General features: G+C 37.6%; 1 protein-coding gene across 7 annotated transcripts in view; it reads left to right on the plus strand.

The window, feature by feature from the left end:
• Positions 1 to 525: 525 nt before the first annotated feature.
• Positions 526 to 27,630, plus strand: part of LOC105060429 (branched-chain-amino-acid aminotransferase-like protein 2) — a 41,068-nt gene continuing 13,963 nt past the window's right edge. For 2 of the 7 annotated variants that reach the window (XR_834428.3, XR_834430.3), the window contains exons 1-7: positions 868 to 1,107; positions 1,644 to 1,742; positions 2,148 to 2,219; positions 10,260 to 10,352; positions 16,412 to 16,549; positions 21,807 to 21,865; positions 24,336 to 24,438. Coding sequence is in view for 5 of the 7 variants with exons in the window: in XM_010944115.3 (XP_010942417.1) it covers positions 1,024 to 1,107; positions 1,644 to 1,742; positions 2,148 to 2,219; positions 10,260 to 10,352; positions 16,412 to 16,549; positions 21,807 to 21,865; positions 24,336 to 24,438 (648 nt within the window). In the remaining 2 variants the exon portion in view is untranslated. Of the gene's footprint in view, positions 757 to 866; positions 1,108 to 1,197; positions 1,252 to 1,611; positions 1,743 to 1,858; positions 1,939 to 2,147; positions 2,220 to 10,259; positions 10,353 to 16,411; positions 16,550 to 21,806; positions 21,866 to 24,335; positions 24,439 to 27,630 lie in introns of those variants that run through there. The other 5 variants (XM_073260696.1, XM_010944120.4, XM_073260697.1 and 2 more) reach the window with 5 other exon arrangements.

The raw sequence follows: 27,630 nt of genomic DNA on the forward strand, positions 1-27,630 counted from the left end.
AAATAACAAATAGAGGCCACAAGAGCATTGCCAAAAAAAACCAAAAATCTTAATAATATATGTATGCATGGGGCCCTTGGCATCAATCTAAAGAAAGCATAAAAAGCATTTGACAAAAAACCAATACGCACATATCCTCCGGCAAAATACATCTTATTAGGGGTCGACAGCTAAAAAAAGAGAGCTTGGAATAGCTAATAACGACACGTAGTATGTTTGCAGATTATCTATAATATGATATGATGTGTCAATGTAAAATATCTACTTTATTATTCTCATATATTATTTTATTATTATTATCATATAGATGCTCAGATGTGGTTGTCAATTCTTCTACTATATTAATGCAATCTCATGGTCCGACTTCCACCCACCGTAATAGAAGCGGCGTTATCTTCTTTGCACTCTCTTTCTGTTATAGTAACTTCCTTGGTGTGTTCTCATGTTATTTATATACCAATTTATTCTGCTACCGTAATCCTATTGTGGATTTTGGGTTTCTTTGCCTTTATACTCTTTTAACTGTTCGATATAGCTTCCGGCTCCTCACTTCACCCAAAAAAAAAAAGAATAGAGACTAGATTTGCTGCACTTCGCTCAGGTATCATGCTCACGGCGCCGTTGGCCGCCACCCCCACCATCGGTAGCACCATCGGTCTCTCGCCTCGCACCGCCTCAGCTGCCCGCTATACACCGTCGGTCTCCTGAACGGCCGTATTCGCTGCCCGCCGCTGGACATGCAAAAGATGACGGCAGGTTTCAGTTTTCATCCTTCTTTTTTTTTTTTTTTTGTAACGCTCCATTAACGTGAGAAGGGAGACCGTTAGCATGCGTCACTGGAGAGAATGGTGGGGTCCAACGACGATACCGTGGATCCACTCGGACCAATAAAAATATAGGATCCTACGGATGGTGCGAAAGCTTGGGGTAAGACACAGTGATGGTGATCTGCCTTTAGGGTTCGGACGGAGATCTGCCAGCTGTACAACAATCTGAGAGAGAGAGAGAGAGAGAGAGCGAGCGATGGAGGGGGGAGAGGTGCAGGTGATCCACTCGTGGTCGGCTCCCCGATCCCTCAGTACCAGCCTCATGTACTCCTTCGCTCAGGTCGGACATCTCGCTGTGATGCCAATTAAAATTAGGTTTATGTTTAATATGATCTATGGATTAATTTGAGATCTCTTTCGTTAATTGTAGACTTGTTCATATGTAGTCTGGAAGCCACGTTCGATCACTACTCTTCCCTGAAAGGTCTCCTAACTATTTGTCTGATTTAAAAATCTAATCGGAACAGAACTGAGTGAAAACCATAGTTAAGGAGTTAGCATTGGCAATTAGTCCCACTTCATAATTTTCTTCATTTAGCTCAAAGATTATTGTTGTTGGCATCTTGGGCCTTGCAAACTAATGGCCATGATTAGAGAGCACAGCCATAGCTGAATTAATTAATTGTTCCAAATGATTCGATATCTATCCCACTTATTGCCAATTGGAAAAAAAGGAAAAAAAAAAATGTTGGCTCACCTGGATGTAATCTGAGATGCTGACTTTAGATGACTTAAAAAAAAAAAAAAATCTAAGTTGTATCTACTATGCTTTTGCTTTCTGCAGATACTAATATCTTTCTGTCGCGTCTGTTTTAGAGGGATGACATGGAGGTGCTTGATGAACCTCTCTATGCGAATTTTTTAAGGGTCACTGGTGTCGAAAGGCCATATCGTGATGAATTGCTGTCCAAAATGGTAAGGTAGTTATTGATATGTGAGGCATTCTCTCTGTTATGACTGCTAAAATGGAACTGATCTGTACATGTTGCATTTAACTTGTTTACTAATTTGCGTGTGTCATTTGGTTCAAGCTGTTACTTTGGGAGCGTGATATTGTCATGAAATGAAAGTCATTATTACCTCCAGAAAATTTACACGAACTACACTTGAGGTTCAGAATTTTTCACATTTTCAGATACTATGGTTTCATGTATCTCTCCTTTTGTTCATCTCTTGGTCTTTCACTCTCTTCCTTCACTACTGTTATAAAAATTATATTGTTAGTGCCCTTCATGGTGTCTTCCTTCTTTCATATGTGACATTATATTTCAATATACCAGTTCCATCTGCTGATCTCTCTTTCTCTCTCATTTTGAGTAGGAATCTGATGGCAATAAAGTCATCAAGGAGGTGATTTTTGGTCCTGGGAAGAAGAAATATCGATACTGCAAGGTATCATTTTTCGATTTTTGGTACATGATCGTGTGACCAGATATTAGTTTGGCTCAACATTTCTTCAATAAAGTATAAAAGCTATATAAAGTGATATATATATATATATATATATATCATCAAAAAAAATTGTTCTGCCTTGTAGTAGACTATGTTTGTTATAAGTCAGAAAAACAGATTGAAACAGAAAAGGAAACAAAAGAAACTTCATTCTAAGTACTGTCTTTATATTTTTCTCAAAAAAAGAGTTGTTTATACATGACAGCATAATTAAGATAATGTGTTTCAAAATTCAATTATTATGCGAGCATTACTTCTTTTTGACCAAAGTAACAAAGAAGAAGGGTAAAATATCTTGACCATATTTCTTTTCGAGTATGTAACAGAATCTTTTCAAGCAGGGTTAATTAAAAAATTCTACATAAAATATTTAAACAGTTAACTTCGCTTCTTGATATATTTACATATTAATATGTTGCCTTATTTCTTCTCAACATTGTAGTATAAGATTTTGCATCATTTAATTTTGTAAATATTTTGATTTCAACATCATAGCGTGGCAAAATTGTGCAGATTTTAGGTGTAGATTTTGATGAACATTTCACCATCCTTTAAGAATTTCTTTTCCCTTTTTTTTTTTAATGTGTGTGAAAACCCTTTGATGATCGTACAATTTGGACAAATTACTTAATTGTTCTGCTTGAACAATTTAAGAGAAATAAAAGATGGATGAGGAGAACAAATAGATCCACCACCATTTTTTGCAGATAATTTGGCAGACAACTAGAACAGCCTTATGGAAAGGACAGCGAACTCACTTTGTTGTTAGTAATTGGTTTCTGTGGTAGAATTAACCATCATAATGACGAGAAACTTACGAAAAGGAAGATCATATGTTGGTTCATGAGAATAACAATGAAATGACAGTTTAAAGAAGTGTATTTAAAGACAGGATTCTACCAATAACAACACCATTAGTCTCTGTCTAACACAGCATTTTTTGGGACAATTAAGGGGAGCATGCCGAAACTAAAATTGTTGGAATGATTTTAAAAGAGTTCTAAGCTTTAAGAAAGGGAGCATAGATCTGATAGTGCTAGGAGAGGTTTTCTTTGCAATGATCACGAGAAGAAGAGTAAGCAAAGAACATTATTCCTTTTTTATGGTATCCCAAACTTTCATAGAACTTCATTTCATTCCTAAATTCTCCTCATGAACATGAAATAAATAATTAGCTAAAGGTTCTTGAAGATGACTGAAGTAATTTCAGTAAATGTTGCTTGGCCCCCTTTTTACAAAACTGCCTAACAAGTTGTTAAGAAAAGAGTTCCAATAGTTCCTTATGTATAATTGTGGACTTCAAACTTTATAATCTGATTGAATGTTGCATTGGCTGGGTTAATTAGGTCTTTGACGCAGCCTAAGCCATGTTTTGATGGAAAAAAGAGAGAAAGAAGATGCACGAAACAAGAAAACAGCAAGAGTAAGAAGAAACTCTCGTCTGGAGTTTTGATTCAATAACCAAGAAAATAAACCGAATACAACATTGGCCAAAAAGGCCTTATTTATAGAGGAAAAAGTCCTAACGTAACACCTAAGTAATCTGAAATAAAATATAAAAAAGAGTAAAACAAAGATTAAGACTTCCAATTTGTCTAGGATTCTTCTGGACTCCCGTTGACCTATCAAACAATAGAATCTGATTTCGAAACTGACTGTGACGGCGAAGCAATTAGGCTTGTAGAGTACAAAAAGAGCTTTTCGAATTAGAATTTTATAAGCGATTCTGACATTGGATGAGAGAGTTACATCCGTTTTAGCACGGTAGGATCAAAATCGACAGGATCAGGTGCAATCAACCTGATTCTCGCCCTTTCGTGTCCAATCCATCAAATCAAGGTATCTGTCCACTATGGCGTTTACGTCATCCTCTCCAGGTTGGAAATAACTCATCCTCGAGTTAGAAGTCTCCTCGTCTTTTGACGAATCATCTGTGTGGGGAACCAAGTACTTCACATGGAACATATCAGAGATACGGTGATAACTAGACAGCTTTAATTGATAAGCATTATCATTGATCTTTTTGATTATCTTAAGAGAACCAATTTTGCATTGGCTCAGCTTGTTGTATTCACCAACAGGATATTGGTCCTTGGTTAGAATAGCCTATATGTAATCACCGACTTCAAAACTTAACTTCTTTCGATGCTTGTCAGCGGTCTCTTTATACTTGGCATCAGGGTTTTCTGTATCGTGCCGAATCGGCCGGTACACCCCATACCGTACCGGATCGACGGCGAACTGGCACGATTCGGCCAGTTCAAATAGTATATTGACTGTATCGGGAGGGAAAGAGAGGGAAAGAGAGAAAGAGAGAGAGAGAGGAGGAGAGGGAGGGAGGCGGAAGCTGTCGGAGGCCGACAGTGGCCCACTACGGTCGTTGGAGGGCTTCCGACCCCGTTATTGCCCGATAGGGCACTTGAAAGAGCGAGAAAGAGAGAGAGAGAGCTTGATGGGGAGGGGAGGGCAATGTATCGGACGGACAGCGCCTCCATTGTGAGGTCCACGGTGGCCAACGAGCCGACGCCGATGGCCTAAGGGCGGTCAAGCGGGCGAAGCCCCTCCGCCGCTCCATCCTGTTCTTCTTTTTCGAAATAGGCGACGGTCTGTTTTCATTTTTTTTCTGATTTTAAACTTATTTTTTGTAAAAAAAATCAACCGACTTCACTTAATACCCAATTTTTTTAAAAAAATTGTGAAATAGGGGCATCACCCCCATTTCACATCGGCGGCACCACACGTATGGACTGCGTCCTCTGGCGGCCACGGCGGCTAGCCGGAGGCCGTCCGGTGGCTCCGTCGGCTCCTTCCTCTCCCTTCGTTTCTTGCTTCCTCTCTCTCTCTCTATTTCTCTTTTTCTTCTTCCGATTCAGCTCTGGGTTCCTTCGTCGGTTCGCCTCGATTCGGTACGGTATGGCATCGTACCATATCGTACCGTCTGTCGGTCAAAACGGCTACCGATATCGATATGAAAAATCCTATTTGGCATTACTGATCTCAATTTATTCCTTGACGGACATATGGATAGCTTGGATTTTTTTGGCCCAATTTTTAGCCTTCACATTGGATCACTCCCTAGAAGTGATTGGAGTCAAGTTCAGAACACTACTTGGGTTTGACTCGTATATTACCTGGAACGAGCTGTAGCCCGTGGTCTGATTCACTGAATGTTTGAAGGCAAACTTAACTTGCGCCAAGGCTAAGTCCCACAGCTTCCCACAGCTTCGGTCATTCATCAGCAAGACTCCTTAGTAAGTTCTTCGAGCTCTTGTTAACGGACTTTATTTGACCATCCATTTCAAGGTGATAGGCTGAGCTAGACTACAGAGATGTGTCCAACCTTTTCCATAAACTCCTCCAGAAGTGGCTCATGCATTTCGTGTTTCGATCGGATGTAATGGTCTTAGGCACTTCATGGAGATGTACAATCTCTTTAAAATGCTGCAAGTGAGCTTCCAAAGTAGAACTATAAATCAGAATATCATTGAAGTAAACAACAATAATTTTACCAATGTAAGGCTGCAACACATAGTTAATCAGTCCCAAGAAAGTGCTCGATGCATTGGAAAGCTCGAATGGCATCACCAGCCACTCATACAGGCTCTCTCTTATCTTGAAGGCTGTCTTCTACTCATCTTTAGGTTGAATGCGCAACTGATGGTAGTTACTCTTCAGGTCGATCTTAGAAAAGATTTTGACTTAAGCATATCGTCCAACCTCGGGATCGAAAATTGGTACTCGATAGTGATCCGGTTGATTGCTCTGTTATCTATGCACATGCGTCATGAACCATCTTTCTTTTGAATCAGCAAAGAAGATACTGCGCAAGGACTTATGCTCGGCCTAATATATCTTTTGTCCAACAACTCCTGGATCTACCGCTGCAACTTTTGGTGTTCAACCGGACTCATGCAGTAAGCCGGCTTGTTCAGTAGGCTGCCCCCAGTGCAAGATCAATGTAATGCTGAATATCCCTTTCGGATGGTAATCCTATAGACAAATCTTCAGGGAAAACATCAACAAACTCTTGAAGGATAGGACGTATCATGAATGAGATTTTTCGCTTAACCAACTCGCCTTTCTTTGCCACTGCCAAGAAGTAGCCAATCTCCATTGCTTCCTTCAAGTAAGCGTGTTTCGTCAGAAGGTTGATGCTGGTTTTTGGCTTTGGTTTAGGTAGATCCTCCTTCATCGGTGCTAGGATAATCTTCTGATTATTCTTCCAGAATGAATAGATGTTTCAACAACCATCATGAGTAATGCTATGATCATACTGCCACGGTCTCCCCAAAAGTATATAATAAGCATTCATGGCAACGATGTTGCATCAAACTTTGTCAAAGTATTTCTATCTGATAGAAAACGATATAAGGTAGTGATTATCGACAACCATCTTACTCCCTTTTGGAACTAGGACAGCTTATAAGGTTGAGAGGATTCTTTTCAGTGGTCAAGTTTAGCTTGGTGATGGCCTCCTATGAGATGATATTCTTGCAGCTACCTCTATCGATGATGACTTTGCAGACCTTCTTTTTAATGGTACAGCAGGTATGGAAGATATTGATCTGCCTCCAATCTTCTTTCTCCTTTTTTGGAGCAAGTAGGTTCTTTTGAATAACTAGAGCCTCTCCTCTATCTTCAAACAGTAGAGCATCATCATCCTCTTCGCCTCCATCATAAGTAGGCTCTTGATCTTTGTTTGATAGTTTTTCTTCTTCTATTAGCAATATTTTTCGAGCTGTCCAGTAGGCTTCTAACACTCGCTTCGCACGTGTCAATCTTACTACAATTGTAGCACCATAGTGTAGAAGATCCAGTCGGGGCTGGCTTAGAGGACCTCACATCAGTAGCACCATAAATAGGAGGGGTAGAAGCTGTGTTGCACCGCATATCCTTCTGATTTTTTGGTGCTTGGTTGCTCCACAGGGGAGGATCTGACCTGAGCATAGGCCTTCGTCGCTGCTGCTCCTCAGCAACTACAGCACGATGGAAAGCTTTTTTGACCGTCCATAGAGAGGGGAGCCTCAAGGCATCTTGGATCAGTTGCCTTAGTCCACCAAGGTATCTCACCACCATCTGTTCCTTGCTCTCTGTCAGGTTGTTTCTGGCGATCAGCTGGTAGAACTCTTCCATTAATTTGTCCATAGATTTAGTCCCTTGTCGAAGGTTTTGCAGGCACTGATGCAGGGACTGTGCATGGTTGAAGGACAAAAATTGCTCCTTAAACACCTTTTTCATCTTTTTTCAATCCTGGAACTTTGGCTTGTCTTTGTACTTCTTGGTCTTCTTCAGCTGTTGCCACTAGACAGAAGTCTGATTTGTTAACTTCAGCGTGACAAGCTTCACCTTCTTATCGTCAGGGACCTCCTTATACTCGAAGATGCGCTTGATCTGATCTAGCCAATCGAGGAACACCTCCATTTATAGACTATCCAAATACTCAGATAGGTCTACTTTGATGGTATCATACCAGCAGATTGGTCGCTCAAACAAATTGCCTCGACCTTCATGCCAACGGGTGGGAATACCCTTGTGAAAGAGGGTTCTCGAAATTTGAAGCTTTTTTATTAGATCCGTGGTCTTCTGGTTCCACCTGAAATCTCGAATCCTGACTTTCCAACTACGTAAGATGCGCAGTCAGTTCCATTATCTGTCTTCTCAAATCTTCTCACTCTATCAGTAGATCCCGCTCCCACTACATGATTTCTTCAAGAGCTTCCACTGTCTAGTTGCAGGTTGGTTTTGCTTGCAGCCACCAGCACCACCTGCCATCTCGACTGCAGGGAAGAACTCCACTTAAGGATCAGTTGGGCTTTGATACCAACTGATGCAGCCTAGGCACGTTTTGATGGAAAAAAGAGAGAAAAAAGATGCACGAAACAAGAAAACAACAAGAGTAAAAAGAAACTCTCTTTTGGAGTTTTGATTCAATAATCAAGAAAATAAATTGAATACAACGTTGGCCAAAAGAGCCGTATTTATAGAGAAAAAGTCCTAACTTAACATCCAAGTAATCTGAAATAAAATAAAAAAAAAGTAAGACAAAGATTAAGACTTCCAATTCGTCTAGGATTCTTTCGAGCTCTTGTTGATCTGTCAAACAATAGAATCTGGCCCCAAAACTGACTGGACGGCGAATCAATCAAGCTCGTAGAGTATGAAAAGAGCTTTCCGAATTGGAGTCTTATAAGTGATTTTGATACTGGATGAGAGAGTTACATCCGTTCTAGCACGGCAAGGTCAAAATCGATATGATCATGTGCAATCAGTCTGATTTTTCATCTTTTTTGGTCCGATCCATCAAATCAAGGTATCTATCTGCTATGGCGTCTACATCAGTCTTAGACCTTTATTAGGATTTTTATCCCAATGTAATTAGCAGTTCTATGACAGAAATTGGAAGAGAATTTCATTAGAGTACAAAAACTAATTCACCCCTGAAGAAAATATTCCTCCGCAGGAAATGAATATGGATAAAAATGCACCAAGCCCCCAAAAAACTCAAATTTTCCAAATCTGACGGACACTTTATTTAGCTATATTTTACATCAAACCTATCCAATATCTTGACTGTACAGGAAAAATGTTTCAGCACATTGAAATAAAAGTCAGAGATCCCTACATAAAATATACATAACGGATTAGTGTGGGAAAAGAATAAAATCTTCAGTCATGCATGATGACTTGCGGGCTCACAATATCAGGTATCAAAGAACTAGAGTTTCATTGGAAACTCTGAATGGTGGAAAGTTTGACCTTGCAATCCTTTAGGGCTGATAAGCAAGATGCAGTCACGATTGCTGCACGTCCAGGCTCCTATGACTCTATTGATATTCCTTCTTCCTTACTCTCCATTCCCAACAAGAGACTATTAGACCATCTAGCTAGTGAATCCTTACTTTCTGGCTACCACACTTTTATAGTTTTACATATAATAATAAGGGATAGGGTTTCATAATACTGATGAGGCTAGACTGGTCATTGATCTCACTTTCTAATGGTCTGACTAGCTCCATGACTGCTTCTGTACATCACATAATCCAGATTATTAAGCATCAGTCATGTGGTACATCTATGTCATTCCAAAATTCTGTGTATAATTTCGCAGATAAGTTTCTCACTTGTAACTTTGTAAGTTTTATAAAAATTAAGTTACTTCACTAGTAAGTAATATTATCACTGCCTAACATGAAATTGTGAATCACAAGGAACTTACCGACCTCTTTTTTTATCAGGCAAGTACTCTCCTTTTGTGCATATAAAAACCTGCATTTTTATCGAGGTGCAAGTCCTGCTTAACATGGCATTAGCTTAAGCAGTTCTTATGCTTTGAGCAGTTCGGGCATGTTGTGCACCGTTAGTATAGGTCATTTGTATCTAAAATAGTTCCCTAAGCATCATTTGGAAGATTAACTTTGGCAAGAACACAAGCCAACTATCATCAAGGCTGGGCTGAGCATATCATATATCTTTCTGGAAGTATTTGCATTATCCTTTTTCTATATGTGGATGCATGCATGAATATTTGTTCTGTAAAGAAAATTTTATCTGATATGCTTGGAGTTTGTCAACTGGGTAGACTAAGTTGTTGGGCTTTATTCTGGGATTGGACTTTTATTGATGTGGTCAAGTGAACGAGAAATATTATAGCCACTTGCTTATATATTTTGCAGCTCATTAATGAAATACATATTCATCTTTTTCTGTTGATAAAGCAGCCTTGTTGCCACCAGGATTTATCATTTCTGCTGAACTAGTTTTGGTAGTTAGATAAATTTCTTGAAGAAAACTTTTTATAATGTACATAAACCTGACTGTTTTTTGTATATGTAAGTTTGCATTTTCAGATGTTGACCCTCATTGTTTATCTAAATGTGCTCCCCGGTATTAATAACTGTTTTCTATAATTGCTTGTTGATGCTGTACTACTTGACCACTGAGATAGTCTTTTCATATTTCTTTTTCCTTTTTTGTCTGTAGCATATGGCAAAACAACATCTTCCTAACTTAACAAATGATTTGATGAAGAAAGGAAAACACTTCATTTTGATACGGAACCCCCTCAATGTCCTGGTATGTACAACTTTTTGGTTCTAGAAGATAAATTGTGAGGATGTTAGATTAGTTTCCCAACTTGTCTTTATTGTGTGACTGCTGTCTTAAGTGATGCAACCTTGTGCATATATCTCTTATTAATTCCATAATAGAAGACAAGGTGATTATTATCTAGAGCTCTACATGTCATGTGGATGTGAAGTAATTATGAAGATGTTAGGTTGTGCTTTTCCTGCTTGCCTTTTTAGTGTGTGGTAGCATCTAATGTGAGTCAATGTTATGCTGAGATATTAATTTTCCATAACAAAAGACAACCTGATTCCCAACCAAAGAAGTTGTTGCAATTTCTTATTGCAGTTGCTCATTTATTTAATTTGTAGTTCCTCCCCAGAAATTCATTGGATAGTGTAAAAGGAAAATTTTGGTCACAGTTCGTAGAAATTTGCTATTGAAGATTATATATAAATATAAAATGAAAGTTCTTCTTATGAATTTTCATAACAGAGATACAGAGTTGATTGCATAATCCTTTTGTTAACTAGGGTTTAGTAACTACTTTATTATTTGTGTCAGCAGTGCTTGAATTATCCTTTTCTTTGTTCATCATTGGTTGCTTAAAGTGGTATAAGAATTTTTCACTTGTGTGCTTCTCCTAGTGTATTTCAAACACAGCTTGAATCCTTCAAGTTCTCAAAAATTTTGAAAGCCAATAGTCAATAAAGTATGCTGTTATATTTTTAGGAGACTGGTAGAATATTTGTGCATCTACACAAAGGCCACATTTAGTTTGCAGAAATGGAATTGGGTATGGTTTACCCCCATGATATCATTCCACGGAATTGTCCAGAATGAGTGATTCCCATTCCACATTTGGATGAATCCAGGGTTATTGATCAGGAATGAATTTGTCATCCCATTCAAGTATTTTTCTCAGCAGAAACGGATTCAGATTTTTTATTTTTTTACTAAAATATTTGTCATATATCAAAGTTGTTTAGTTGAACCGATTAACACTGGGATGGCCAAATAATAAAGCAGCAGCCTGGACAACACTAGTGGGCCCAAAAAAAACCAGCAAATATCACAAGGTGGACCCACAGCATATTAAAGGAAAAAAAGAAAGTAGTATCCAATATTGACCCGTGGGTCTTAGATTCCTGTTATTCTGTATTTGCGAACATATCCAATGAATAATGCCTCAACATCCTTATATTTGTCTAGATGTATTACAGCAGTCATAACTCTTTCTCCTTCCCACTCTTTTTTTTTTCAGCAGAAAAAGAGGGGCTCAACAATAAAACTTAAAGGTTCTACTTGAATTTCTCAACAAAATAATAGTTCAATGACAACACTCTATGGTCAATAACAGTTTCAGCTGCTTACCTATGAACTGGACTGCTCCTCCCAAGGACTATTCTTTAGATCAGACTCATTTTCCTCCAACAGGGTAGCTTTTTTATGAACATAATCACACTATTCTTTAACATGTGGTTTACATGATTAAGTAACACAAAAATGTTAAGACATCTGCATGCTAAGAAACAAAAACATACAAATCTGACTTCATCTCATCCTTTCTTGGACTGGATAAAACCCTTGACATGATGCATGGTGCACCCACACAGCTTGCCATCCCATGTTTAAAATCCTGGCACTAATTAAAAGCATTGAAAGGGAGATGGTCCTGATCATAATCGGCTTCCAAATGTATAGAGAATAAATCAGGCTAGGCCACATGGATCTCACATGGATTCCCACGAAAGAGACTTCAGTTTTTTTAAAAGAGAGACTATTGAATTCATCAACAACAGTATTTAATATTTGAATAAAAATCTTGGCCACCATTAATGACCTTCTTCATAACCGATGCATTCTCTTAAGTAAAATAAGTTACCACCATATGTGCTTTATGTTGCTTTGTTGAACCATCAACAAATAAAAACACTTTCTATGAATAGTGTTTGGAGAAGGCAAGCTCTTACATATTAGTATGCCAAAGAACAAAATATACCTTAACCATAGACTTCATTTAGAAACCTTAAAATCCTCCTATGATGTTTTAACTCTTCATAGGAACAATGGTTGCATAACAAAATAAAACTAAGGATTAGATGGCCAATGCTTCTCTAGTAGATGATGATTGAAATCGGGTAGCGACAACAACAATTAGAGAGATATAGAGAGGTGCAACCGTCAGCCTAGGAGCAAGGCAATAACTACCTTTGGATGTCATGTCTACCTATATATTGGGATAATGTGAACTATGTAAATTTATGTAAAAAAAGTAGAGCTAAAAGTAAGGGGAGCATGACAAAAGTTAGAAGCAAGTGTTCAAGAAGAAGGTAATGGTTAAAAGAAAGGTATAGATGATGACCACTAGGGCATACAATGATATGCATATGCATAGCAAGTTACAAATCTATATTGAATTATTAAAATTGCATTCAATAGGCAATCATATGGTCTCTCAGGATCAATATGAAATAAAATAAAATTAAAGCACCTGTAAAATTATAATCTAAAGATCCATAAAACTTAAAATAACCTTAAATACTAAAAGATGAAAAATAAAATGGCAATAAACAATTAACCAGTACGGCACTGGGCGAGCGAGAGAGAGAGAGAGAGAGAGATCTTGCTGGATGGTCAACGATTGGTCAGTGCTGAGCTACATTACTGGTGTGGATGTGTTTCGAAGTCACTGATATCAAGGAGTGAGAGAGGGGGAGTTGAAAGGGAGATGGCTTGAAGCCTCAAAAGGGACATTAAGAGGTGAGGATCATATGGGGTTTGTGGTTTTCTTTTCTGCTTCTTTACTCTTAATTCCTATCCTAAAAGATAACTGGCAACCCATTTGGTATGTTTCAATCTTCTTGGGGAAATTTGAAAGCAATGGATAGCGTTGTTTATTTTTAAAATTTGTGGAAGTTTCAACTTTTCTGAAAAATTATATGGGTACCTAGGTGTTACAGATTATCATAGTTCCTGCATTGGTGATCAAAGTCCTCATTACAATTACCACAGTATAATATCTGATGAACTGTTCAAGGCCATATTATCGTGCCTTTATGTGAACGATTCGAACTCAATGTTATAAATTTTTAGTAGGACTCTGATAAATATTTCAAATTTATGCTCGTTTACATTGTATCTAGACACTACCCTGAGTGACTTTAATAAGTAAAATAATCAGGTTGTGAAGACCATGTTATAATGCTTTTGTCGATTCTAATGATTGGAAATTAATGGTTTTATTTGCAGAATAAATAGCTTTTGTGCAATTTTTTCCAGCATTTTCTTGGTTATTTTATGAACTACCATGTTCGTAATAGGTAAAATCACCATCGCTTCTTTGGAAGCACTTAAAGCCTAACAGTACTATATATTCGTTTTCTTTGACTTCTACAAAGCGCCTGTGTGGAATATAGTAACTTAAGGAAATCCAGTCCTTGGAATATCTAGCTAAGGCTTCTATCAACATCCAATATGATGGTATTGTTATCACTTATCATGACGTTTGTAGTACCTATGTAGTCTTGGTATCTTCAATACTAGATCCTCTATATTATTGGCCTTACTGGTTCTTTAAGGACTTGCATCCTTAATTTTGGTTCTTTGCATTAGTAGCTCCATCTATGCATCATGTACTTTATTAATGTCCATTTATAGATATTAAACCTCAAATTTATTTTAAATCATGTCATAGAGCTGGAAGTAAAAGAAAAGAAATAAATAGCAAAATAAGGGCTAAAATTCAGCAAGACTGAAATAGGAACAAGAATAATGGATTTAGGATTTGTAAACCATGAACTGCTAAAACAGGAATAAGATGGTTGCTTACTTTGTGTCAAAAGGCTCTTTATACTAGGGTTACAGCAGCTCTCTAATCCTATTCCTTGATGACAAATAACCGCCATGTAGTCTTAGCCATACAAACTCATTAACAGTCATATGCCAGTCAGGTGACTACTTTAATATAAACTAGAAACATAATTATTACCATAAACTAAAGTAAAGTAATAAAAGAATATATTAAAAGTAGTTAATTAAGTAAACTCCTTGGATGCTCCTAGATCAAATCGAGACATAATAAATCTAGTGCATGCAAATACATACAACTTAACTCAGCCTTAATCCTAAACTAGTGGGTTTGTCTACATGTATCATTTTCCTCCACTATGCTTGGTTTAGGGCCATTTTTGCTAAAAGATGTTGAGATATCATGTTCTTCTTTACTATTTCGTTCCATGTGATTTCTAGTTTACCTCTACCCTACATTCCTTTTGTATGTATCAAATTGCTCCTTCTTATTGATGCATCCTTCGGTCTATATTATATATATTCAAATCATCAAAGTTGTCCTTCTTTCAATTTATCCTTAATTGGTCATATCTTTTCCTTTTGACGAATGATTTCATTTCTTATTCTATCTTTTCTTATATTACCATACATTTATCTGAACATTCTCATTTTGGCCATACTCATCTTGTGCACATGTTACTTGTTGATATTCTGTATGCTCGATCCTAAATACCAAAAATGATCACTCTTAGAAACTTTATGATTCTCAATTTTCATACCATGTTAATCTCTCTTTCTAATTTTACTAAAATTATATTCCATATATTCTATTTTGTTCCTACTTAAAATCCGTGGATTCTAATGCACTTCTCCATAATTCCAATTTTTGATTAACCTTGGCCTTGGTTTCATCCACTAAGTCTATATCATCTATAAATAATATGCACCAAGAAATATCATCTTGAATATGCCCAGCAAGCTTATCCATAAATCAAAACAAATTGGTTCTTTGATATTATTATGTCATACTCAATTTATGCTCCATCACCCTCTCTCAAAGTTTCATAGTATGGCCGATGAGTTTAATGCCATAATAGTTAGAACAATTTTAAATATCATCTTTATACTTATAAATTGGACCGTATCAGGCCTGAACTGATACGACAAAGAAAGCGAAGGAGAGGGAGAACTGGAGAGGAAAAGAGAAGGGGGGAGGGAAGAAAGTAGTGCGAGGGGCCGATCGGCCTTGACAATGGCCGTCGAAGGGCTGCAGAGGGGGAGGTCTCTCCATAAGCCTCCTCGGCCCTCTGGCGGTCACCACCGGCCATAGCTGGCTCTCCCTCTCCCTCCCTCCCTCCCTCCCTCTCTCTCTCCTATTTATCCTATCCTGCACGCCACGGCCATCCGTGGCCCTCTTGCGGCCATAGCGGCCCTCCAGCCGCCTTCGAGGGCCTCTCCGACTTTTTTCTCTTCTTCCCTCCCTCTCTCTCTCTTCCTCTTTTTTCTTCGGTGTTCCGGATTCCACGTCGGAGCTATAACGATAAGCTGTAGGTATGGTTCAACACACCCTGAACAATCTAGTTTGGGTCGGTTCAGTGAACCCTGATTCAAATTCTATTTCAATTTGGATTCTAGTCATGAACCAAATGCGTCGAAGAATATGGCCATTCTAATTCCAATCGATTCCAACTTTGGTTGCGAACCAAACACACCCTTAGTCTCTTGTAGGCAAATTATGTTAACTCTTGTCCTAGCCATTGTATCTACTAGTTCCACTAATTTTCCTATCGATGACACTACATACCAAGTTGCTAAATGTATCTTACTTTTCCATTAAAGTGTGGGAACCCTTGCCTATTTCTAGTATATCTAGGCACTGGCATGATGCATCATTTATAGGGAGTGCCCTACTTAACCCCTGCCAACTTTTCACTATACTTGGAGTCCTATGTAGTGCGTCGCTAGTAGGAAAAGCCGCAATCATTTTCTTAGGAGTCATGTATATGACGTGACTATAGTTTTACAGTGGCTGTCAATCTACCACAACCCTCTTTATTCGAGCTTGAGCCTGTCTATGTACAAAACATAGTTGGAGTTGCACAGATATAGACACATTTTCATATTATATTTTATATATAAAGCTGGAATTGTAGTATCAATACTGTATTTATTTGGATGATGATTGTTGCATTTAAATTAAATATGTCATTATTTTGTTTGTTGCTCCTTTAATACCTTGTTTGCTCATCTGTTTCTCTACTTGTATATCTTGTCAGTCATCCTTCAATAAAGTTGCACCACCATCTTTTCTAGAGTTAGGTTTGGGAAACCTCATCTCCATTTATAGTGAATTATGTGAGCTTGGGAACCCTCCAGCTATAGTTGATGCTGACGATTTACAAAAGGATCCTCAGGTTCGCTTGCCTTTTACACCATTTATTTACTTTTGAGCATGCAATATTGGTCCTTTTTAAAATATATTGAACACAATTTATGTAGTACTTAATTATTAAACTTTTATAGTTTTATTTTTTTCTATAGTTTTCATATGTTCATGTCTTATATGTTGTGATCAATAGTCTACATTTCAACAAAAGGTTTATTATACTGGTCGATACAATACCATACCGGATGTGCCGTACCAGACTGGTACCAAACCAGTATGCAATCTTATATCTTACCAACACTTAGTATATCTCATCGTCTCGTATCATACTGACACTCAATACACCTCGCCGTCTTATACCATACTGTGTGTCAACATTGTAATAGGATGCTACTAGTATGGGCTCAAGTATCGAGATGGTGAACCTTGTTTTAACATATTAGTAGAGCTTGTATAATGAGTTAGAAGTTATTTACTCAATCATCAAGCTATTCTCTATTGCTACTGATTATGTTCTTATACATGCATAGCTAGGTTCCTACAAATCTAAACTAGTGGATTTGCCACGATTTCTGAAAAGAGCCATGATATAGGGAAGGACCAGTTTCATTTTTGGAAATTTTCCTTTGAATTGATGGCTACAGTTAGTAGGGCATACTGGGAACACTAGGTTTATGCAACTAGCAGTAGGAAATGGGAAATTGGAATGACAGAAATTAGATAAAGAGTTGGGGAGTGGAGGTTGGTGTCACTATGGGGATTGAACACCAAATGCCATATATGCCCAGTGTATGTGTAATAGTATAACCTAGACTGATGTAAACAGTCTTGAAGAGGACCTTTTGGATTTAGGATAGGAGAGAACCTATATGTTGCTGGAATTTCGGGTTAAGTAGTGTTCTCAAAGAAAATAAGTAGTCGTTTGCTATCATCTCACCTAGGGTGTAGGATTCTAGGGCCTAATTGGGTTTCTAAGGGTTCATGTGTTGGACTAACTAAAACCAAGTGTTTGTGCTGGAATTTACAGGAACTTTTTATGCCAAAGAACAACTAAAATGGAAAATCAACAATGGAAAATCAACAAGAAAAGAAAGCAATGAAAACAGGAGATGTGAAAAAACCAGGAAGATCTAGAGTATAAACAATAGTCAAGAAAAGAACAAAGAGAAAGGTAAAAGATGGTGCATAGACTTAAATTTGAACGAAACTAAGGAAAAAATATGATGTAGAACAATAGAAAATCATGAACTCCAAAGGTAGAATTTGTTGACAATATTAAAGAAAAGAGTAAAGGAATATCAGACTCACTATGAAACCTAGGAATCACACCTCGAGTTTGAAGGGCTTATATACATCCATTGTGGAATTGCACTATAAGAAGAAACCAAAGACTGCATATTCTTCATTAATCAACTCTGTTACATGAAACTCCAAGACCCAGATTTTTAGGAAAAAGAAACTCTTAAGTCTTAACAATTTTTTGCAATCCCAAAACTACCAACCATAGGGCATGGTTGCTATTCACAGCTATGCAGTCTGAGTAGTGCCATATGAACAATAACATGGACAGTCCTGCTACAATACTTAAGCCTGTCAAAGTGTTAATAAATTTGAAGATTTTTTAATATCAGCCCCTGACTTTAAATAACCCACCAAAACAAAAAGTAAACAAAGGTTGAAGAAAATATAATAAATTAATGACTAAAATTAAATCTAAGAGAAACCCAAGTCTCATGGCCTTCAATACATCATGAGATGATACAAGTCTCTATCATAGGCTGATGATGACGATGATGACAACGACAATGACAAGGATGATGGTGATGATGATGATCATGACAACGATGATGACAATGATAATGGGACATCCTCTGGAGACTAAGATGCATGACTTTATGACCAGACTTCCAGTTTTAGTGATGTCTTAGTGTAGAATAAAATTTACAAAATCTTAAGATTTGAGAAATACCTCTGAATTCAAAAGTTGAGATTTTGTCAATACCCCATAAGTCTGGGATTTGAATTAAAGCAAGGCCAAAAAATAACCTTTTTATTCCCCTGAAATTTGAACTTTTAGTATTTTATTAAACTCGGATGGTAGTTGTTCCTATTTACATATAATATCTAAAGTAAATAGGAACAATAAATAATAAATAAGCCTGATCAGCAGCCTAACTTCATCATTTGCCTTGCTGTGTATAAAAGCAACCCGACTGCTACCTACAGAGCTACGAGGGGAACTAACTTAACCTAGTGAACAGATCTAGTGTGTCCCACCTATCAAACTGCCTTTCTTTGTAATGAGGGCAAGCTGGGGAGGGACAAAAAGGAAGTAACATGTACGCCTTTAGGAGGCAGAAATCTTGGATAAGGATATATTGCTTCTCCATGCATCATCAATTTAAGTTTTATGCTTTTGGGTCTTCGAATCAATCTGAAGCTTACATATTTAATTTCTTCATAAAGAGCTTATCTTTTGTTTTGAATTTAGTTGTTGCTTTTAGACCCCTTGAGTTTAAGTTAGATTTTTTTTTTTTTTTTTGGGTGAACGTTGCAGTCCAATTTATTCCTACATATTCTTTTGAAACCTTAACACTCAAGCTACTTTTGAAACTCTTTTGAAATCTTTTAACCTATGTACTGTTATACATCTGAATCTTGAGAATTGAGATGATTTAGTGGTCTAATCCTTTTCCCAACCAAGTATTATTTGGAAACCCTAAAACACTAGTGAGTCTTTGAAACAGAGGGTTTCTTCTGAAATTATGGACTCTGCAATCAGATTCAGATTTAATGTCATTCTGAGTTTGAAATTTAAAAATAGTTGCAGAAGCATTGACTTAGCAGACCATGAAAATTTACTCTGTTATTTTAAATTTATATTTTGGTTTTTTATTTGGAAATTCTGAAATCCAAGTTGTCGAATTGATATTTATGGACCTATATTTATATGTTCCAAGTTGAAGTTTTACATGCATTTAAACTCTTCTACATTCAATTTTTTTCCTTGCCAACCTTGATTTTGAGGACTTTATGCTTATTATCTGCACATATGCTCTCCCAAGTTTGCAAAATCCACTAGTCTCCATGCTTAGGTTAGGAAAATTGGATACACAAAGATGTCTCAGTCTTGCCATGAAAGAATTTGATGCAAGATTACTTTTGCCAAGTAGCAACTTGATAACATATTTGCCAGTATGCGACTGTCTTTTTTATGATCAGATGTCCACATGGGATATTGGAATGATTATTATTCATTATTTGTTAATATATGATGCTGAACTCAGTATCTTAAAACATACGAGAGCTAAATCTTTCATTCCATTATGATCATTATATATTATATAGTCCACCCTTAACTATAAAATCTTTCATTTTAAACACATTATGATTTTTAACCTGCATACAGATTTCTTGCATATCTTATATTCAACAACTTTAACCAACAAAACTCAGCGATCTTTATGGATTGAGTCAAAGTATAATTGATTAAAGAACATTTAGCAGGAGCTTTCAACCTTTTGTGAAATGTCCAATAAACTCTAGGAGGGCCTGTCACAAAATTGATAGGACCTGGTGAGCAGTTAGTAACATAAACTAGGTTCATGCAGTTTTTCTGTCTGTTGGGCTGCTAGTGTGAGGGCACTTCTTGGCGCAACAGTAAGGTTGTTTCATTGTGACCTGGTTGTCATGGCTTCAAAACATGAATGGTCTCTCTACACACAGGGATAAGGTTGTGCGCATCTTTCCCTCCCCAGATCCTCCTGTGGTAGGAGCCTCATGCATTGTGATGCCCTTTTTTCTTTTTTCCTTTTTTTGTTGGGGGAGGGGGGAGGGGCGTGAGTGGTGGGGGGTGATGGTGTCGTGTTTGGGGGGTTTGTATCCATGTGCTGGCGATGGTGGGGTACTGCAAGGTCCCTAGGCTTGGAAGGAGTAACAATTATAAACTGGGAAGGTCTAAACAAAGTCAATGGAAGGCATTGCTTGATATATATAATTGCTGTTATCTATAAAAATTTAGTCTCTACTCTCTAGTTTCTGTTTTTCTACTTCTTAAAGTCTTCCTAAAGTTATTACTAATTAAGCATGTGTAACTTTGACAAAAGAAACAAAAGAACACCATAAGGACCTTCACAGAGTATTCCTATATATGGAGTATTACATTCATATTCTTCCTGTAATCAAGATTCAAGATTTCCAATTTCACAATTCAGATTATATACTCTATTGAAAATGATAGTTTTGGAATGTTGGCATCTTCCTCTCTACATTCATTTATCTCAATTGTTCCCCAAAATGTCTTTGTTGAAACATCGTAGTACCTTCTGAAAATCCTCTGTATTTTGACTCAATTATTTGTCTGTAAAGGGAAAGCTCAATTTACTCCTCAATTTTCTCTTTCCCCATTAACGCTCTCCCCCTATAACTGGAATCTCAACAGAAAGATCTCTTTCTCAATCTCAAACTCCTACACCATCCACCCCCCTCCCCGGCCCCCACATCCACCCCACTTCCTCCCCCGCCTCTCTCTTCCTACCAGTTGTTGTTTCTTTTCACATCTTTATACATATTTTTTCATTAAATTAGAATTCTTGTTGAATGTGGATCCGTTAGCCAACCTCAAATTGTTGGTAAGGCCTGAAGGTGATGGTTTTGTTATTTCTTTTTCCCTTCATACATTTGATCCCCACAATAATTAAGGAAAAAAACTCTCCCCAGGCTACATATACTGCTCTCCTTGCTAATTTTCCTCATGCTTTCCTAATAGAGTGTATCATATTCCTTTTTCTTGGTTATTGATGCATTTGAGCGGCACCATTCACTGGGAAGAAATATGGTTTAGGAAAGTCAGTTTTTTGATAGATTTAAAGCTTATGATAAATACTCTTAACATGTTTAAGTTTGATGTTCATTGCATGTGCCTGGGTACTAGTTTCTATGATCTGTATAAATCTAATCTAGTGTCTCAAGTCTAAACTCTAAAGATTTAAGAATATAGTCTTCATTCACATACAAAGTTAAGCACTTGAGCTCCTATAATTCTATATCTGATTAATTATTTGATCTTCAGTTTGGTCATGCTCTAGTAGTATTTTATGATGAATATTAAGTTGCCTTGTTTCTTGTCATATCCTAAAGATAGGCCATGCTTCAGGAATTTTGCTTTAAGTCTGAATATCAGCTTTATACTTTGCTCTTCAATATAATATGATCAATGCTGCTAAAACGTTGATCAACAAGTTATGCCATATTTGAACTCACAATTTCTCTGTAATCTTATGCAGGCTGTCTTAAGTGGTCTTTGTCAAGATCTGGGTATTCCTTTCCATGCGTCAATGCTTGAGTATGGTGAACAAATACTACATTGCTCACATATCAAATTTTATTTCGAATCCACCAATACTGAACTAAGCCTTAGTTTGCACTTCAAACTAATCATGATGGGAAGAAAATTTTTCCCCCGAGAAAATATAGTTAATGCAAAGTTTGTGAATTTCATGTTGCATGAAGAAAAAACTTCACATTCTGATAACGTGTACATCCAAAACTAATTGTATTTTGAATCCACAGATACTAAACTGTCTTAACTCACACAATCATGTGGAAAGAAGCTTTTGCCCTTAGAAATGTGAGTAATATGAATCAAGGTTTTACATCCCGATAGGATGGGGGGCATCCCGACCGTCCCATTCCGTTTTCGGGGTCGGGACTCCGAAACCATCCATGTAGGGAGAGAAGAAGAAAGAGAAAAGAAAGAAAGAAAGATGAAGAAAGAAAAAAGGTGAAAGGAAAGAAGAAGAAAAAGAAAGGAAAGAAGGAAGAAAGGAGAGAGAAAGAACAAGAAAAAGGAAAAAAGAAAGAAAGAAAAGGATAAAAAATGAAACAAAAAGAGAAGAAAGGAAAATAGAAGAAAAAGAAAGAAAAGAAGGAAGAAAAGAAAAAAAGGAAAGAAATAAAAGAAGAAGGGGAGAGAAAAGAAGGATATTTATCGGGATGCATGACCAGGATAGCTGTCGGGATAGGATGGGACAACGGGGCGTCCTGTTCTATGGAGTTACCGAGACACCTCCATCTCACGGGATTTAAAATCTTGATATGAATATTATAAAGATATTCTTGTTGAATGACTGAAAAAGCTTCCTCTTCCGGCATCATGCCTAAAGTATCTAAACTTCTTCACTTGTTCTTACAGCATCTATGTTATTCCATATTTTACCATTCTTTGAATCTAAGAGCTATGAAATCACAAATAAATTGCTGTCCTCCCTTCTTTATGATCAGGGTCTAGCACCTTAATCAGCAGTAAATGGTGTTATTCATCTCAGTTTCACTAGATATAGATGACCAGACAAAATTGGACTATTCAAATAGATAACCCAATTAATAGTTCAACTATAATTGGCTTTTGGTTTCCTACAATTCTACATTATGTTTTTATTCTAAAATCTCACTATTGAAATTTTCAAATATTGTGGATGAACTGCTTGATTCATGGTGACACTACTCGGCATAAATAGATCCTAGGATGGTAGTATCTTGCTTCAAAGAACAACAAGGGCTATGAATGATTGAAAGAATGCCCTTGTTTGGCAGAGGTTTTGTGGTCACGGCTCTTACATATGGTAAATTCAGATTTTAAGTCAACAATGAATAGCATCACAGAATATAATGACATCATTGTAGGTCTGATCTAGGAAATTAATTGTTGATGGATTTTGACCTGATTAGATCCAGATCTGCATGATTTATTTTTGATGGACAGTTAGCTTCTTTATAGGTGAAAGATGATTGCTCTAATTCAAAGGGATCTCTTTCCATGTTAGTACAATGCCTTGAAGAAGCAAAAACACATTATTGAGTAGTTAAACTCTAATGATGATGGTGATGACATTTGTAGCAGCATACCCTCTTCTATGATATGTGGTCAACAGGGAAGATTGTAAAGTCAAAAGACCCAAAACACAGAGTGTAAAAGAAGAACCTTGGAATCATTAAGAATGACCATTAGCATATGATCATCATGAATAACTTAGCTTGCTTTGGTAGATCTAAAGCATAGAATAGGAAAGAGATCTGAAATCCCTTTAGGGATACACACCTCAGCATTCAAACGTAGGTTACTTTGATGATATGGGGAAAGATGAGAGGATAGAAAAAAAGAAGAAAGATAAGATCTAGAACAGATAATACGGCGGGGCATTCCTGATATGGTCTGTATTCATGGTGTTTCTTGTTTATCTTTGACTCTTTGTAACCATTTGCTGTTAGAAAATGACCAATATCCATTCAGAGCGTCGTCAATTACAGCTTTCTCCCTTTGTATAGGTTGTTCTAATCATCTTTTTCTTTCAGTTAAAAATCATATTTAGGAAACGAAATCAGCCCTCTGGATGGTTAAGTCTTGTTGGCAAGGTTTAAGTCTATATTGCAAATATAAGCTTAGTTTCTGCAAGTTTTAAAAAATACATGAAAATAAGCTTTATTACATACAAAATAAGTCTGGAGTATCCATGTTCTTACATGCAGCTCTAAGAAAAGATGACCCGTGAATAGCATTATATGCTTGGAAGTTGGAACCCTGATGTGACAAGGGCAGAATACTTATTCCTATGGCATGGTTTAGATTAAAGCTGAGTAATGTGTGCTCTTAAGAAATAAATTTTCATAATAGCGAACTACAAGAAAAAAGAACAAGCTCTCCCTGTCTTGAGTAAAGAAAAATACAATTTACTTGAGAAATGTAGCTTGATATGTTTTACCTTGAAACATGAAGTGATTTCCTGAGTTACATGGAATGTAATTATTATTACCAGATGGGAAGCTGGTTCAAAACCATTTGATGGAATTTGGGCTCCTTGGTGGTATGGAAACATACACAAGTCAACAGGTTTTACAAAGCCATGCATGCATTCATTGGTAAGAATATTTTTCTGCTTCATAAATTGCTTTAAATTTTGATTGGTTAATTTTTGAAGCCATGCATTGAGTTTGCCTTTGAATTTTGTTAATTTGTTTAAAATGAGTTTGTTAATTGTTATTTGACTTACCTAGGTTTGCTATGATGTAAGTCAATCATATCTAAAAGGATCAAAGAATGTCTTGTCGCTAAGTTTACCTTTTTTTTGTCAGTGGACCATCAAACTATGGTCGTACAAATTTTGAGTGTTTTATCGAGAACTTCGATGATTCTGAAATCATTTGAGTCTGTTCTTTAGTGCAAACAAGGCCTTAACATGGTTTAGTACCTTGCTAATTGATGTTGTGTGAAATTTGAGAAAAGGTTTTGGATCTAATTGCATAAAGGAGGGGGGCTGCAGGATCCACATATATAGGAGGGGAAAGAGAGCTCATTCCATAAAGGGGTCCATTGCATTTCATTGAAGTAGGAGGGCATGTGCCTTCGTTCACCCTCTCCCTCTACACATTTTCACATGGGCCATTAGGTGACGTTAGATCTTAATTTTTTTCCTTGACAAGTTCAATTACTATTCGAAGTCTTAGGGCCTGTTCGGATGATTGCTGAAAGATCCTATGGGATTCTTGTGTTGGGCCAATATAGCCAACAAAGTTATAAGATTACAAGCTAGGCTACTCCTATACTCATAAAGACCCAGCCCGAAGAGTAGCTTTGGAGTGGGCCGCCTAAATCCCACAGAGGAAAAGAGAACTCAGCTAGCCCACTTTAAAGCTACTCCTGGGTATTTGTGAATATAGGCCTAGCTCAGCCGTAATTACATGACCTTCCTAGCTATACTGGCCCAACCCACGAATCTCATAGGATTTCCAGTCCAATCATCCAAACATGCCCTCAAGGATTTAAATCCGGATACCAAGGTCTATCATGATATAGGCGAGTATCATGATGGACCAGCACAACCATTAAAAATAAGAATGAACAGAAAATTAAAAAAAATGGTATCCAAAATTCCTAGCCATCCTATATTGAGGGTGCAAATATCCTGATCTATTCTAGCTTGGACAGACTAGAATGGTCTAGAACAACCCAATATGGAGAGGCATGGGGTCCCAAACAAGGTTTTAGATATCGTGGGATAGCTCTATCCTCTTTTTCTCATAGAATGGGATGCCCCACATCCAAACACATGGAATACCCACTGTCCCAACATCCAAGACAATGGATCCTATCTCATTCCAGTCCATTTTTAGACTCATCCTTTCTCAACACTCAGGTTTGTGGGATGACCCACCATCCCATCTACATTTAAAACCTTAGTTGTAGATGTGTCTTAGACTCATTCTCTCTCCAATCCATAACGATATTATTGATATGGATTGGCTACTTAATCCTTGCTGAGAATTCTAAGAATCTTTTAGTCATGAATAGGTATTTTAGATTGGTGCAACATAATTCTTTAGTTGCATGAGTTGTGAGTAATCAAAAGCAATTATTTAATTTTTTGCTCATTACAAGGCGTACATCTACTTTTGCTTTTTTTTTTTCGCCATCGCTGCTAGTTCAACCACTGTTGGCACTAATTTAGAAGTTGTTAAGCAACAACTCTCGAATCATCTTGGTTAGGTGGAGCTACTGGTACAATTCATAGCCTCCTTAGCTTCTTTAGCCTATTATAGTATATGTCCATTTTAGTATTTTTTGATTGTGAATGGATACTGTTGGGGGAGTAAGCCATTTTTTCAACTAGAATAGCTCGATCACTCGACGAGGAGGCAACTCATCAATATTCACCAACTGCCCCAATAGATAAAGAGCATGGAGATCAGGAAATTTCGAAATAACTGATTCAAGCAGAAATACAACTTCAGATGACAACCAATCTCCAGATCGGACATCGACTGATCACAGGATCGACCGATTAGAAAAATCGACTAACTTTAGGTTTAACCGAGGTCCCACTTCGACTATATACCGATCAAGCCACCAAACGCCTCCTTTCAACGATGAGATCTGGGTCCGTCTAGGTCAAGTATGAAGCCATCTCAAAGAGTTGGCTTGATCAACAGTACTCGACTGACCATCCTCAAAAAGCGACGACAACTAATCAGCCCGATGAATGACCAAGGCCAATTACCTATCCGCAGATATCAAGGATGACTAATCTGTGCCTCATTATCTTGAATGGCGCAGATTTTCTGGAGCCATCACCGAGCTCGGTGGTAATGGGTGGCTACTACCCCTCCATATAAAAAGGGGCAAAGGGGATCCTCAAGTAAGTAACTTTTTTTATTAAATAGAGCTCAGAACTCTGTCATTTTCTTACTCTCCACTCTATTGCTTTCTGAAAACTTCGACTAACTTAAGCATCGGAGGGTCCTCCACCAAAAAATCTCCAATGAATGGACTTCTTTGCATGTGTCCTTGAAGAAGGAGCATCTTTACTCTAGTGAGAGCTATCTCCATGTTGGTAGGTGACCGATGTCTACCTCTATCGGGCCTCGAGCCCAACCACAGGTCGGAGACTCTCGATAATAGATACTATATAACAATCTAGGACCTCGTTCAAAAGGACTAGCCAGATGTTATTACTTGGATTCCTTAACCTTGTACAAGCTCCCAAGATATTCTCAATGCACAACCAATGTGGGACTAAATATGCCTACACAAGTCCTTGCATCCTAGGTTCTAGTGCGCCATGTAGTCCCTATGCATTTATTTTAGCAGTCTCTTGTTAGAGGTAAGTTGAAGATCATCTCACCCTACGCCTTGAAATAATGCATTTATAATCACAGTAAACGATGGTTGAGACTTGAGACTAAGATTTACGGAACCGGTACCAGCAGCCGTATTGGCCGGCCGACGGTATAGTTCAGCATGTCCCCATTCCATTCCGAATCGAGACGAACCGACGAAGGAAAATGGAGCCGAACCTGGGAAGAAAAAGAGGGAAAGAGAGAGAAATAGAGAGAGAGGGAGGAAGAAGGAAAAAGAGGGAGGGGAGTCCGTCGAAGAGGCCGTCGGAGGGCCTCCGGCGGGCCACCATAGCCCGCAGGCGGCGTTTACGCCTCCTGCGGCTTCGTGGAGTGAAACAGGGACGATCCACCCCTGTTTCTATATTTTTTTAAAAAAATATTTTTTAAATGAAGCCGGTACTGGGTTTGTCGGCATCATATAAGTGAAGCCAGCATGGG

Source organism: Elaeis guineensis, chromosome 7 (genome assembly GCF_000442705.2).
Source record: "Elaeis guineensis isolate ETL-2024a chromosome 7, EG11, whole genome shotgun sequence".
In the NCBI taxonomy this organism is placed as follows: Eukaryota; Viridiplantae; Streptophyta; class Magnoliopsida; order Arecales; family Arecaceae; genus Elaeis; species Elaeis guineensis.